At 36.7% G+C, this 14,604-nt stretch overlaps 1 protein-coding gene across 4 annotated transcripts in view; it reads left to right on the plus strand.

Annotated features, from left to right (window-relative positions):
• Positions 1-14,604, plus strand: part of TMEM117 (transmembrane protein 117) — a 482,831-nt gene that overhangs the window by 8,048 nt on the left and 460,179 nt on the right. For 3 of the 4 annotated variants that reach the window (XM_081310889.1, XM_081310890.1, XM_081310886.1), the window contains exon 2: positions 845-1,149. In XM_081310889.1, coding sequence (XP_081167015.1) covers positions 873-1,149 — 277 coding nt within the window. In that variant the 5' untranslated portion in view covers positions 845-872. Of the gene's footprint in view, positions 1-844; positions 1,150-14,604 lie in introns of those variants that run through there. The other variant, XM_081310887.1, reaches the window with a different exon arrangement.

The raw sequence follows: 14,604 nt of genomic DNA on the forward strand, positions 1-14,604 counted from the left end.
CTGTAGGCACATTACGAGTTTTTGTAACACCTTTGTGCCTTTGGGTATTACAAAAGGTTACGCACATGTGTGCATCTATCCATGTATAGAAAGAGATTGGAAAGTTTATTTACCAAATTTATTAAGTGATCATGAATTTGAGGAGAGGGATTTAGGCAGAGGAGAATGTTTATTGGGTGTTTTATATGTGTTCACTTTACTTTTATATTGTTTCATTTTTTAGATGACTATGGTTGTAAGGTGAAATAATCTAAAAGAAGAAAATGGTGGCATTGGTCTTATTCCCTGTGCTTCTTCCTTCCTATGTCATCTCGGTCATCATCCCAATTTTGGATTGTGTCCTGCCCTCTCATGTCTCCTGTCCTCTCATATATTCCTTTTTTTTTTTTTTTTTTTTTTTTTGCACCAGGGATATTGAATCCAAAGGTGCTTAATTAACCACTGAGCCACATTCCCACCCTGTTTATTTTATTTATTTTTTTATGTTTTATTTTGAGATAGGGCCTAGCTAAATCGCTGAGGCTGACCTTGAATTTATAGTCCTCCTGCGTCAGCTTCCCAAACTGTTGTGATTAAAGGGGAGTACCACCACACCCAGATCCCCCTACTCTTTTATTCCCCCTCTTTACCAAGTTCCCAACTAGTAAGAGGTATGATTAGATAGTAGGGAGGGACAATATTAACTTTCCTCAACCTCAGACTTGTCCTGGTGCCACAGTAGGAACAGGCATCAATCATCTCATTCAAGTACCTTTTTACTGAGCTGTTGTAAAATCTGACTAAATAACAGGAAGAGAATGCTGCTTGTTTCCCACTCTAACTCTGTGTCTCTCTTCTTACACAGGTAAACTGCGGCACTGAAGTTTTGAAGGATGGGTAAAGACTTCCGCTATTATTTTCAGCATCCCTGGTCTCGCATGATCGTGGCTTATTTGGTGATCTTCTTTAATTTCTTAATCTTTGCGGAGGACCCAGTTTCTCACAGCCAAACAGAAGCCAATGTTATTGTTGTTGGAAACTGTTTTTCATTTGTAACAAATAAATACCCTAGAGGGGTTGGCTGGAGGATTTTGAAGGTGCTTCTATGGCTACTTGCCATTCTCATAGGACTAATAGCTGGCAAATTTCTCTTCCATCAGCGTTTGTTTGGTAAGTAGCATAACCCATAAAATGTAATGTTGCTAATTATTTAATTTCTATTCTCTAAGATAGAGCTCCTATATCACTAAATGCCAATTTAGAATCGTTTTAGTTTGTCCTCCAGCCTTAATTTGTAATGCATTGTTGTAACTTGATTCTACAACTGTTTTCTCTTTAATCGTGTACTTTTTCACTGCCTAAGGAGTTAAATTCGCATGAAGTAAAATTAGTACCAAACTTCATTATAAATGGCTTTAGAGATCAATGAATGTGTGTATAATCTTATCTAGGGAAGACATGGAAATAGCTCCTTTCTCATAAGTAGTACCTAAGCGAGGTACAGTGAAGAGGTTGTAAATTTTAAAAAGAATGGCTCCTTATCACATTATATTTTCATTAAAGTAAGTGAACCATTTCCATTTTATGTTCATTCAGGGAATGAGAACCAAAACACTAACTTTAAATCCTCATTTTTAAAAAAGTTGGCTTTAAGATGTTTATTTTGTATCTATTCATCCACAGAGCAGTGTATTAGTAAGGAATCTCTTAGTAGTATACAATGCAAAAAGAGACTGAATTAGTTTAAAAGGTAACTTATGATGGGGATATTGGGATATTTCACAGAGACCAAGGATAGAGTTCATTTTGTACTTTGGGATGGAATTGGGGCCTCAAATTCTGTCAGGATGCTCTTTGTCTCAACTTCTGTATCACATCTGCTTCATTCTCTTTTCACCCTGAAGATCTGTTTACATCCACCCAGAGAAGCTGGCTTGACTCTCCTGGTCCCAAGTTTAAACTCTCAGGAAAGGGACTGGAGCCGACACATTTTGTGGTGGCTTTCACCCTAGCCTAATCAATTTGACCAAGAGGTGGATGATATTTATTCAGCAGATATTCATTCATCACTTATTACATGTCAGACCCTCTTCTAGAGAGGTAACCAAACAGACAAGGTTTCTGTCCTCATAAAAACTTACCTCCTACAGAAGAGAGATTAAACACATGTATGTCTAACATATGAAGAGGAGATACATGCCATGGCGGTAAAAGAAACTAGTTTTAAAGGCTATAGCTGGATCAATTAAGAAGAGAATTTAATGAAAGAACTTTGCATTTGGAAATTATAAGATCACAGGTGACAAAGTATTTGTAGTCTAGAAGTTGAGTTAGAAACAAATGGCAATGTTCTAAGGAATAAGCAAGAAAATATTCACATATATACATATACATACAATACATATACTGTATAATCTCAATCTCTATTTCTCAAACTATTGCCATCTGCTTCTATTACACACACACACACACACACACACACACACACACATATATATATATAAAATGTACATATTCTATATTTATTGTCTATGTGCATGTGTATGTACATAGTTTCAAGAAATTTCTGAGAGAATGGAAGAAAGAAATGGAGAAGTAGCTTAAAAATGGAAGAAAGAGCGAGGGCAGGTTTTTGAGTTGGTCTATTGTTGTTTTTGGTTTTACTTAAGGGACAAGATTAATTGACCTGACTACAGTTGCACAGGAATGAGTTAGATTGAAGTGAAAATATAGAAGAAAGTATCTCTGAAGGTCTTTGGGACTTAGGATACAGGTTAAAAATGGTGGCCTTAAGACAGGTCTCAAGTCCTAATGCCTACAAGGAACTAAATCATGCGAAATGAGCTTAGAAGCTGATCTTCCCCTAGTTGTGCCTTCACATAAGACTGGAATTCCAGCCAACAGCTTGACTGCAACCTCATGTAAGACCTAGAGCCAGAGGCTCTGAATTTTTGTGTAATTTGTTAGAAATCAACAAATAAAACAATATTTTGTTGTAGTTAAGGAAAAAGATAGGAGAAGAGACCCTGGCTCCGAGATACTGGGCATGAGTAAGATAAAGGATAGCACTCTGATAGATAAGTTTCAAGTGGAGGAGCAGGGAGGGGAATGTTTCTTTACCTGATAGGCTTCATTTTACTATGAAGAAGAGCTGAAGATAAACATGGAAGGGTTTGATGATACAGAGGCTAAACAAAGTGGTCAAGGGTTGGAACAGTGATCCTAGGGAGTATAGAAGTGAATAGACTATACACCAATGAAAGGATTGCTTACTGTCACTAAGAGCCAGTGATGTTAGCCACCATAAACTTGAATGATATTAATCTGAAAGTTGAGCAGTTTTCTCTTTGAGAGCTCAGTCACCTGGAACACAATTTGATTGTGAGTCATCTGCCTGGGACAGCTCAGGCTTGCCCTATTGCAAACAAAAGATGGGAGATCAATGAAGAGATCTTGCAATAGAGTTACTAATTTAATCAACAGGGGGTTCTGAATGGACATGAAAAGGAGATGAAGGGAGAAAATGGTCTGGAAGAAGTGGGCAAGGGCCTGGAGATTTGGTGGAAACTGAACAGGTGAAATGGGAGTAAGAAAAGGCACAGAAATGATGGGTGTGGTTGAACGACATGTTGTAACAGATATAAAGTCATCCTGTAGTGGTGATTTCCATCTAGGGTGTGGACTTTTGAGTACGTGGCCAAAGTGGAGTTCAGAGACAGATCATTGACACAGAGGGTATGTAAGAACAGAGTGTTGGTTGTGTCATCTATCAAATACTGAATGAACATGATGTTGTACATAATAATCATGGATAGACAAGGTTAATGATGGGTGGTAGGTGGGAGAGGGTCCTCTCAAAAAATGGGTAGAGAGTGTTAGGTACCAAAACAGTAAGCATCCACTACAATTAGTTGCTCAATGGGTTTGTAAACCACTTGGGGATTTTTTTTTTTTCAATGTAGCAAGCTATGACAAACTTAGACCAGCCTATTCATTTTGGAGAAGTTGTTTTCCTTTATTAATGAGAATCATATGGTTAAGGTGCAGGTGTTAATGTGCAGGTCTTTTTATTCCTTACTAAAAAAAACCTGTGAAATTATATGGGGTCCTAGAGAAGAAATGATAACTTGTAAATCTTGGCAAGTAAGGATAGTGGACTTTCGATTCAATTTCCTGATGAACTCCAAGCTTATCTCCCCTTTCTGTTTTGCTTTATCTCTCTACATGGCCATTGTTTTATGAACCATGTTTCCTTGGTTCATGAACTCTTAATCATTTCCTCCTTATAGTTTTCTCTTCCTCCAGTTCATTATAGATCTAACAATAATTTTTCTATGTTGCTAAATGGCTCTTACCACCCATAGAATAAAATCTAAACTCCTTTTATTGATTTCCAAAACTACTTATGACCTACTCCTGCCTGACTGCAAACTTTATCTCTTGGCACTCCATGCTGTACAGAATTATTTTTGGTTCTCAATCCTGCCATGTTGCCTTATGTCTCTGTGCCTTTTGCACTTGTACTCTGCATTGCCCATCATTCTCATTCCCCTACTGTCAACCTGGCTCACTTCTCTTTTTTCCTTCAAGTCCCAGTTCAAGCATTTCCTTCTTCTGTGAGGCCTTCTTTGACTCCTTCCTGTTACATGCAAGGTGTCATCTTTTCAGCTCCCATTTGTGACCACAAGAACCAAAAGAGTACAATAGGGTGCTCTGGAACTTACAGCCTGAAGCATAATGGGAAGGAATCCAAAATTTAATGCAAACACAAATGTTCTTATTGGCTTTGTGTGTGATAAATGTTTCCATCCTTATTCCCAAATACCTAGCATTTATACATAATTCATCTTAAAAGGCTATATTTAAGCCTTTAACAATTTGTGGGTACAAGCTTATGTTACATGGTGGTGATGAGGGTAATGATGATGGTGTCTTATGTTGGGAGGGGGACTGATAATTACAAGCATAAAAATTTTATTACAGAAATATTGAGATGGTTTACAAATGATCAGAATAATTTTGTGGCATCAACTAAACAGTGTTACTTTTTGGGGTTCTTTACTAAAACACCAAACATAAATATTAAATAGAATGTTATTACTCCTTTCATTTCATTAGCTGGTAAGTATTCTCTCTTTTATTTTTATTTTTGGATGGGGGATTGAACCCAGGAGTGATTTACCACTGAGCTACATCCCCAGTACTTTTTAATTTTTTAATATATATTTTTAGTTGTAGGTGAATACAATTTCTTTATTTTATTTTTATGTGGTGCTAAAGATCGAACCCAGTGCCTCACAAGTGCTAGGTGAGTACTCTACCTATGAGCCCCAGCCCCTTATTTTTTATTTTTGAGACAGGATCTTGCCAAATTGCTGAGGGTCTCACTAAGTTGCAGAGAGTGGCTTGCAATCGTCCTGCCTCAGCCTCCTGAGCCTATGGGATTACAGGTGTGCACAGAGCCTAGTTCATTTAAATTTCATGATAGTAAATCTCATCTTTGAAAAAATCAAAATGACAACACGACAGTGTCAATTTAAGGCACAGTGATGAGGGAGAGAATGATTCTGTAAACACATAATAGAATCCAATTCATTGGTTATCAATTTTATTTTTCTATCAGACATAAATATTATAATTTTATAGTGATTTGGATATAAACATTGGGAGCAAAATGTAATCAGAAACTGATACATTCAAAATAATGTCTTTTATTAAAACTAAGTCTTATTAAGGTATTAGATTAAGACTTATGAAAATTAGATTTCACTGAAATGTCAGTTTATACTCTTCCAGTGCTTCTCTTTCCTGTTTGCTTGGATGACTCTAGCTTTGATGGGGGGAGGGGCAGGATATTTTAGAGATATTTATGAATAAAGAAATCTAAAGTGTTATGCTGGTGAGAAGACATATACAAAGAGGAATTTGATTTTTTGAGCTTATTAAAGAATAATATTTATTTCAAAAATGAATTGAAATTATTTACAAATATATATATATATATATTTTTTTAATACCATAGGGATAGAAAATTAGGACCACTAAAAACAGGGAAAATCCAATATGTTTTGATTTCATGAATTTTGTTACCTTTCTCAGTTTGAGCTTCCTTGGAACCTGGGAAAAAGGAAGATGTGATATATTATATGCCTCTGGTTATTGTCAATGACAAGAACTTCAAATTCCACGGGGGGGATTTTTCATTATCTTAAATTTTAGAATATCCTTGCTCTAATTTTTAGCAAAGTTTTTTTTTCTGCTTTGTACAGGAAATACTGAATGGTGAATTGACAAATGCAGAAATATTTTTATGTTTTTGAATCTTAAACTTTCATTAATAGATAGAGTGTAGTATTTCAGCATAAAATCAATTTTATGATATTTTAAATTCCATGGAAACAATTCTATGAAGGGAAAAACAGGGTCCAAGTAATGCCTTCTGATTGAATAACTTTATCCAAGGATAAATCTTAGAATATCAAGATTGCAACAAATACATGTCTCAAATAAACCGAGTCTCTTCTGCTGTTTATCTTCCTTCCTTTATTTTTTATTTAATTATTTTTTTTAGAGAGAGAGAATTTTTTTTAATATTTATTTTTTAGTTTTCGGTGGACACAACATCTTTGTTTGTATGTGGTGCTGAGGATTGAACCCGGGCCCCACGCCTGCCAGGCGAGCGCACTACCGCTTGAGTCACATCCCCAGCCCCCTCCTTTATTTTTGTCTTCCAACATGTGCCAAGAACCTCTATTAGTTGCAGTTTTGTTATAACACTGCTCTTTTTTTTCTGTGTCCATCTTACTTTATTTATTTATCAAAAAATTGTTCTGAACAAAAATTTCCAGAAGAAAGTAGAAATGATAAGGAAAGTATTAATGAACCAAAACAAAAACTTTTTGTGAGAAAAGAGAACCTATGGGGTTTCTTTCATTTGTTTTATCAAGTATAAATATATTTCATCAGGTGAACTGTAGCATGAGAAGCTAACACTGCTCTTTTAACACATTGTCAGATGAATTCCACCTGAAGGAGCTGTCAGACTCTTTAAACAAGAAAGACGTGCTACTTATTCATTGAAGGCAGGACCCAGCTGGAACTGGAGTGGATGGAAGGCAGGCACTCAGAATAAGTTGATATGTGTAGCATCTAAAATGATTTTAAGCCTATTCATATTTTCCCCCAAAACATGTATAATTGTTTAATTAATGTCTGATTTCCCAGCTGTAAGTCATATGAGTGCAGGCATTTAATTCTGAGTCTCTAAAGCATAAAAGTACTTATTAAATTTGAATTAAAACATAAATTAATGTGATCTTCATCTTTTACATGTTAACTTTGCCAATGTTGCCTTTTTATTCTAAGCTATAGAAGGTGCTCATCTGATCATTCATAAAATATATGATAAGGTATTTAAAATATGGCTAAAGAGACGAGGTATATATATATATATATATATATATATATATATATATATATATACATACATGAAAAATTAAATACTCTGATAATACAAGTAAGTGCATATCAAAATCAGATGAATAGTACAGACTATGAGTGCTGTGGGAATTCAAGAGGGGAGAGCATAGTGGGCCAGCAAGGTGAAAGAAAGCTTTCAAGCTGCCAATTTTGCAGATCTCAACTGAGGCTACAGTGTGAGTGGGATTAGAATAGAAATGATGTGAAAGTGAGCAGAAGAGATGAGGACAACTGTTGTGTTTTCTTTCTTTTTTTTCTTTATTAATGTATAAGGGAAAAGAAACCTGATGGCTTATTTTAACGGAAGGAATTTGTGTTAGGAAAGAGCAGGAAAGGCAGGGAAAAGGAGGTTGGGTCTCTTAACTTTGGACTTTATATCCTCCATGGTGGTCTTTGAATTCAGGATAGTATTTGAACAAGGTATGAGATGATGCCATGATTAATCTTGAAGCAGAATCTAAGGCGAATGAGAAAGGGAGAGATTGAAGAGTAAGTAGGAGTCAGGAAGGCATTTTAGGAGCTATGGGCAGCGGTTCAGGGTTGAGACTGCTCTGGCCTGGCTGCATTAGGGATGGAACAATGGAAAGTCAAGCAGGATGGAAGTAAATGAGACAGTGAATCTTCCGCAACTAATGGATGTGAACAGGTAAAGGTGATATTATAGGTAACTAAGAGAATTGGGCTGGGTGTCTGACAGAGTAATTGAGAGAGAAGGAGAGGAATAGAGGGAGAGAAAGTCATTAGGAGAAACTGGTTAGAGAAGAAGGTACTGAGCACGTAGGTAATGACTTCTACACTTTGAATAGTGGTCAGAACAGTATGCAGTGCATCTTTGCCAAGCTTAAACCAGAACCGCTTTTTAAAACTCAGTCCTGAGGCCAGCCAGGTGTGGTGGTGCATACTGAATGGCTCAGGAGGCTGAGTCAGGAGGATCACGAGTTCAAAGCCAGCCTCAGCAACTGCTAGGCACTTAGCAATTCAGCGAGACCCTGTCTCAAAATAAAATGCAAAATAGGGCTGGGGATGTGGCTCAGTGGTTGAGTTCCTCTGAGTTCAATCCCTGGTATCAATAATAATAATAATAATAATAATAATAATAATAACCATCATCATCATCCCTAGGCCAGATTTTTCAGAATTTTGTGTATGTGCCTATATTTAGTAGGCCACCTGCTAAATGCTTTGTTGTCAAACACACTAATAGTTCTGTAGCTTTGTATCTATTTCTGTAGATATTCACATGAAGACTACAAACAGCGCTTAAATAAGTCCACATTAGGTTTTACTACAAAAGATTCAGATTTATTCCATGCCCAATGGTTCATGACTATAATCCCAGTGACTTGGGAAGCTCGGGCAAGAAGATTTCAAATTTGAGGCCAGCCTCTTCAGCATAACTTAGTGAGACCTTGTCTCCAATAAATAAATAAATAAATAAATAAATAAATAAATAAATAAATAAATAATCTGGGGGTGTAGCTCAGCAGTAAGGTAAGGTAACCCTGGGTTAAATCTCTAGTACCACCAAAAAAATTATCTACAAAGATCAGAATCTTTTGGATTTCATACATGTGTTTGTTTTCCCCCAAGGTATCCAGCTACATAAAAAATTATTCTTGATTTCATAAGGACAGAAGAAAGATCAGTGGAGTAGAAGGAGATTGAGGGAGAGAGAGGAGAGATGGGAAAGTGAAGGAAATGTGGAATTAATTTGACAAAATTATGCTTTGTGTATGTATAAATATAATATAGTGAATTCCACCTTTGTATATATATAGCACAGATTAAAAAAAAATAAGGAAGACCATTAGACTAGAGGAAGGGGATCAGGGGTGGAGAGAAGGAGCGAGAAAGAGGAGGCACTGGGGACTGAAATGGGGCAAATTTAATAATCATGCATGTATGATTATGCCAAAATGAACCCATCTATTATGCATAACTATAATGTGGTAATAAGCATTTAAAAATCATTCTTCTTCAAAAAGATGTGATTTTATTTTATTTTGGTACTCAGGCTTGAATCCAGGAGCACTTAACCACTTAGCCACATCCTTAGCCATTTTTTAAAAAATTTTATTTAGAGACAGGATCTTGCTGAGTTGCTTATGGCCTCGCTAAATTGCTGAGGCTGGCTTTGAACTCATGACACTCCTGTGCCTGGTAAAGACTATGATTTTTAAAAATGGAATCATTTCTTGATGGGTTAAAAGAATGATAATTAAGGGGCTGCAATAGATGAATACATGCTGAAGGTGTATTTCTCTTGTGTTTATGTTATGTAAACTAATAAGGGGTTGGCTTTTTCCTGTGTACTTATTATCTGTTTTAGTTCTAAACAGAAAGCTTGGGGGTAAAAAGTATTCTCAATATATTGAGAAATTTGAGAGGACAAATTCTACCTTGTTTCTTTGGTTTTATTTTAACAAAAGAACATCTCCCAATCAACTTAATAATATTTTATCACTTAGTGAACTAATAATGTTAAATGCTTATTTGTTTTCTGTTGTCTTAGTTTTAAGCCTAGTTTGAATTTTGTTCCTTGTATTTTGAGCTCTCTATATATATGATTTTATTTAAAAACTGAGAAGATCCAGATATTCTAGAAAATTTGGGTAAGATAGTCATGGTAATTCAGGACTATCAAAACATGGAAGTCAAATATTTAGGAAAGAAAAACCATTATTTCATACTATGATATGGGTATGGCTTGACGTCCTTTGTATTAATTTGATATCTGAATAACTGAATAGTATAAATGATCCTCAAGTTTACTGTACTACTTGATAGTGTATTTTTAAAAAGTATATTTGGGTCTACTCAGCATAAATGTCAACAATTGATTATCTTAAGTACTGTATTATCAAGATGATAAGTACTCCATTTTAGGAGAATTATTTTAAAAACTCTATAAGTATAGCAAAATGCAAGTTAGAATATATATATAGTTTTAAATGTTGTCTTCTCAAAATATATAAATCTACAAAAATATAAATGCTTAATATTCATAACAACTATTATTTAAATGTTGTATCATCATCTTCATCCTCAGCCAGTCTTACTGAGTGCTAGTATCTTCATTTTTCTATGTACTTGAACTGTCAACACACAATTCCTTTTCACAGAGGAAATAATTTTTGAACCAGAAGGGACTAAAAAATACAAATTAGGAGGAAATGTTATTCCAAAGCTTGGAGTGGCTTTGTGGTATAAGAATAATAGAAAAAAAGCACAGATTAAAAAAATAGATTAAAAGAGTAAATTGGAAAATTATTGATATTTGAGATTTTTAAAACAATCCCCAGAGAATACCATTTTTAATAGGGAAATGTGGTATAAAAGAGTAATTAAGCTTTGTAGCCCTTTATAAGAAACTTATCCTGTGAATTTAATGTTCTTCTTTGATAAAACAGGAAAGGAAGGTGAAGGTGGAAATCCTAAGTACATGGCCATCTCCTCCCACACCTGCTTCTTAGGAGTCTTCATTAGCTCTCAGTACAGCCAGTTGCACATCCATTAGCACTTACGGGCAATCAGCTGTAGCCTTTAGTGTTTTAGAATCCTCCGGCTGCTCTAGTTCCCGTAGGGCAGAGGATACAAGCACTGTAAAAAGACACCTTAAGGACTTAATAAACTAGCTCAGGCTAGAGCATTATCATTAAGCAAGTATTAACCAGGGTAACTTTCTAGGTATGTTTTACTGTACCTAATGTGGATGCATCTTTCAGGGGCCAAGGGACCCTTTTCTTTCTGCATCAGGTTATTGCCTCCACCCCCTCTTCTCATTTCCTACTAATGGGAGGTAAGGGTAGAAGTTTCTTAAGTGGAATTGCAGCAGGCAGACCCATACATACAGTGCAGAGCAAAACCACTTCACTATTCGATATAACTAATCCAGAATAGAACTCGACAACTGATTAGATGATATGTAGTGAAATTGAAAGTGAAGAGTGCTTGTTTATTCAATTAATTTAAAACCATTATTAATAGAGGTTTTTGTTTGTTGCTCAAATAATGGAGTCATTAGTACTGGCTGGAACAGGAGTGTGATTTGAGAGGATGCTAACAAGGTGGGACACTAAGTAGTCACCATAACACCATATCAAAACACTAAGTAGGACAGTGTTTTGATATGGTGACTGTGTTGTTTTGTAAGGATATAAGGAGACAAAAAAAAGGCTATTAAGAGACATGGGAACACAGGGTATCTGACTGAAATAAGGACTTCTACAGACTTTGTTGCTTTATAGTCCTGACACTATCTTTAAGTATGAATATATCGGTGGTGGTAGAAGCTGTCTTTTTGCTTTTTATTTGTATTCTTTTTATTGCTGTGACCCAGAGTATTGTTGATGGGTAAACAGAAATATTCAGCGTTGATTTGCCTGGCTCCAAGGTCACAACAATAGCCAACAGTAAAATTGGAACATAAACTGAAGCCTCCAGATTCCCAGACAGGCTCCTTTTCAGGCATCCCAGATGGCGAATTGGCAGCCGCAAAACCTCGTCTGCCTCAGGACTGGATTGTGCTGGGCCACTCCCTACAGCTTTGCTCCACACTGTCTGAGTTCAGGGATTTTTTTTTTTCCTGGCACTGCCTCCTGCCTGACCCAGCCCTTTCTTTTGCTTAAAGAAAGTCATTTAGTTGACCCAGCAAGAAGTTGTACAGTACCAGCACAAAGTCTGTCATTGCTGCTAAACCCAGAAACTGAGCACAAGGCTTCCTGCTCTTGCAGCCATTAGTAATCTAATGTTCTTGACTGGACTCTGTTTCTTTGCTTTAACTTGAGAAGAATGTGATTACACATCAAGATGCCCCTTGCCTAGTCCATACTTGTTAGGATACTTCATGTGCCCTTGAGGACATGACCATTGAAATGTGAACAGCAAATGCTGTATACATATAAACTTGAGATAATGAACTTGAACTTACCCTTTAGCAGTCCAGGAAAGCTAATGTTTCCTGTTGCTTCATAACTTCTCTGTCTCTCTTTTTATGTTCTTCCAGTTTATTCCTGTTTTAACAGCAACATTTCTTTAGCATCATCACTGACAAACATATTTTTGAGTATTTATTTTTTGGGACAGTGATAGGTGCCATAAGTCTTTGTCTTTTAGGAGGTTTCAGTCTGGCAAAGCAACCACGCAGGCATTTTAAACCATAGCCAGTATCAGATATTAATATACGAAAAAATACCCTCAAAGTCACTGCACTGCCAGCACATGATAACTGCCACATAGGTAGGGTAGACCATCTACTCTGAAGGGGCAAGAAGTCATTTCAAACAGAAATGCCCCAATAAGGTTTTATACTGAAGTAGGATTTTTTGGGTGCCATGGATTCTCAGGATGAATGCATTTAGTACGAGCTTCCTTGTTCCATCTTCAGCTGTCTCTGGGTACCTCTGATAGTGATGAATTCACCATCTCTTGAGAAGTCTCTGTGTATGGTTGACACTTCCTGAGTTTGAATTCAAGCTTTTACTTTGCAGCACCACAGAGGATGAGGTATTCCAAGTAAACACAAAGCTGTTGGGGAAGGAAAGGGCATAATATCTTGGGGTAGAGTATGCATAAGGCAGTTTTCCTGTATCCGTAGATTTGTGGTGGACTAGAGGCAGGAAAATAGAAAGGTCAAGGTAAACTTTGGAGGGTCTTCACTTCCAGGCTTGAGAGCTCAAAATATATCCTGAAAACATTAGGAAGCCATGGATCATATCCCTCCCTTTAGAATTTTAAATATAAAAAGTTATATAAGCTGATTGTGGGGGAAAAAAACCAAAATATATGACATCGAGGATGAAAGTTAAAAGTTTTTGACCACAAGAATGACAGAATCAAAACAGTATTGTGGGAAGATGGATGCAGGATTAGTTGGCCTTGAGGCAACCAGTTGTGCCGCAGGTACTGGGGTTCACCTGACCTCAGTGATCAAGGCTGCATTAAGGAGTGGTACCAGTGAGGACGGAGGGAGGAGGAGGAAGAAGAGAGCATGTGAGGAAGACTTGACAGCACAAGTACACTCTCTCCCTCCTCCTCCTTTTTAAAATAACATTTTCATTTTAAGGACTCCTGTTCCCTGAGTCCACTCCCATCATATACTGAACACAAGACATATCAATCTATTTCTAAAAGTAGAAACTTAAATTCTCATTAGATCATCCTACTTTATTTTCCAAGTTTGCTCAGAGAAACGAATATATAATTCTGGTTATTCGCAACTCTAGGAGCGGCTAAGAAAAAGCATATTTATGTTCACAGATGTATGTGTTAAGCTGTGAAGGTATTAATGTCATTGAGTTTCTCTTTTTTTCCTGAACTCTTTGGATCATGCTTACTGGTTTGTCTTCACTTATTTGCAAAGTATGGGAGCCTATAATATAAATCTTAATTTTGTTCATTCAATAAAAACCGAGCATTTTCTAGGCTCTGGGGATAGAGCATTGAACACAGCAAAGCCTCTGCTTACATTCTAGAGGGAAAAGAGACACTGAACAAGTCAATTTGCCATTATGTTATGTCAGAGGACAGTCAGGCTGTGTGGTACCTCAAGCAGGAGGAGTTAGGAGAGGAAGCCCAGTAAGTTTCTGGAATTCCCTCTCTATTAAGATGACATTTGAATAAAGACCTGAAGAAGATAAAGGAGCAACCTACACATCTTTCTAGGAGAAAACATTCCATGGGAAGGGAAGGGCAAGTGGAGAAGACACCAGGCCATGGGGCATTTAGAGCATTTGGTGACTAGCAAAGAGACCAATGGCTGACTGTTACCAAGCAGAATAGAGAGTAGGGGAAAAAGTAGGAGTGAGGTGGGCTGGCAAGATCATAGATTTCAGTTGATAGAGTCCTTTTCTGTTAAGTGAGAGGGAAGCACTAATAAACAAATACATCTGTGTAACTATTTTTAGTTTCTAATCTTAATATAATGTATTTAAAATCGGTGTTTTGGGGAAATCCTCAAGCCCTGTTTCTGGATTCCCTCTAAGATGATGCATAACAAATGATGTTCGTTTTGGCAATCTCTTTACTCTTCTGAAATCCTCATTTTGTTCCTTGAGGAGGGTTTCCACCCCACTCCTCTTTCCAGTGGCATATGGAAGTGGAGAGGGCTCGGTTTTATAGTGAGCGAGATATTTCTTAGGAGTGTCC

Source organism: Spermophilus citellus, assembly GCF_964194105.1.
Source record: "Spermophilus citellus genome assembly, chromosome: 10".
NCBI classification, from domain to species: Eukaryota; Metazoa; Chordata; class Mammalia; order Rodentia; family Sciuridae; genus Spermophilus; species Spermophilus citellus.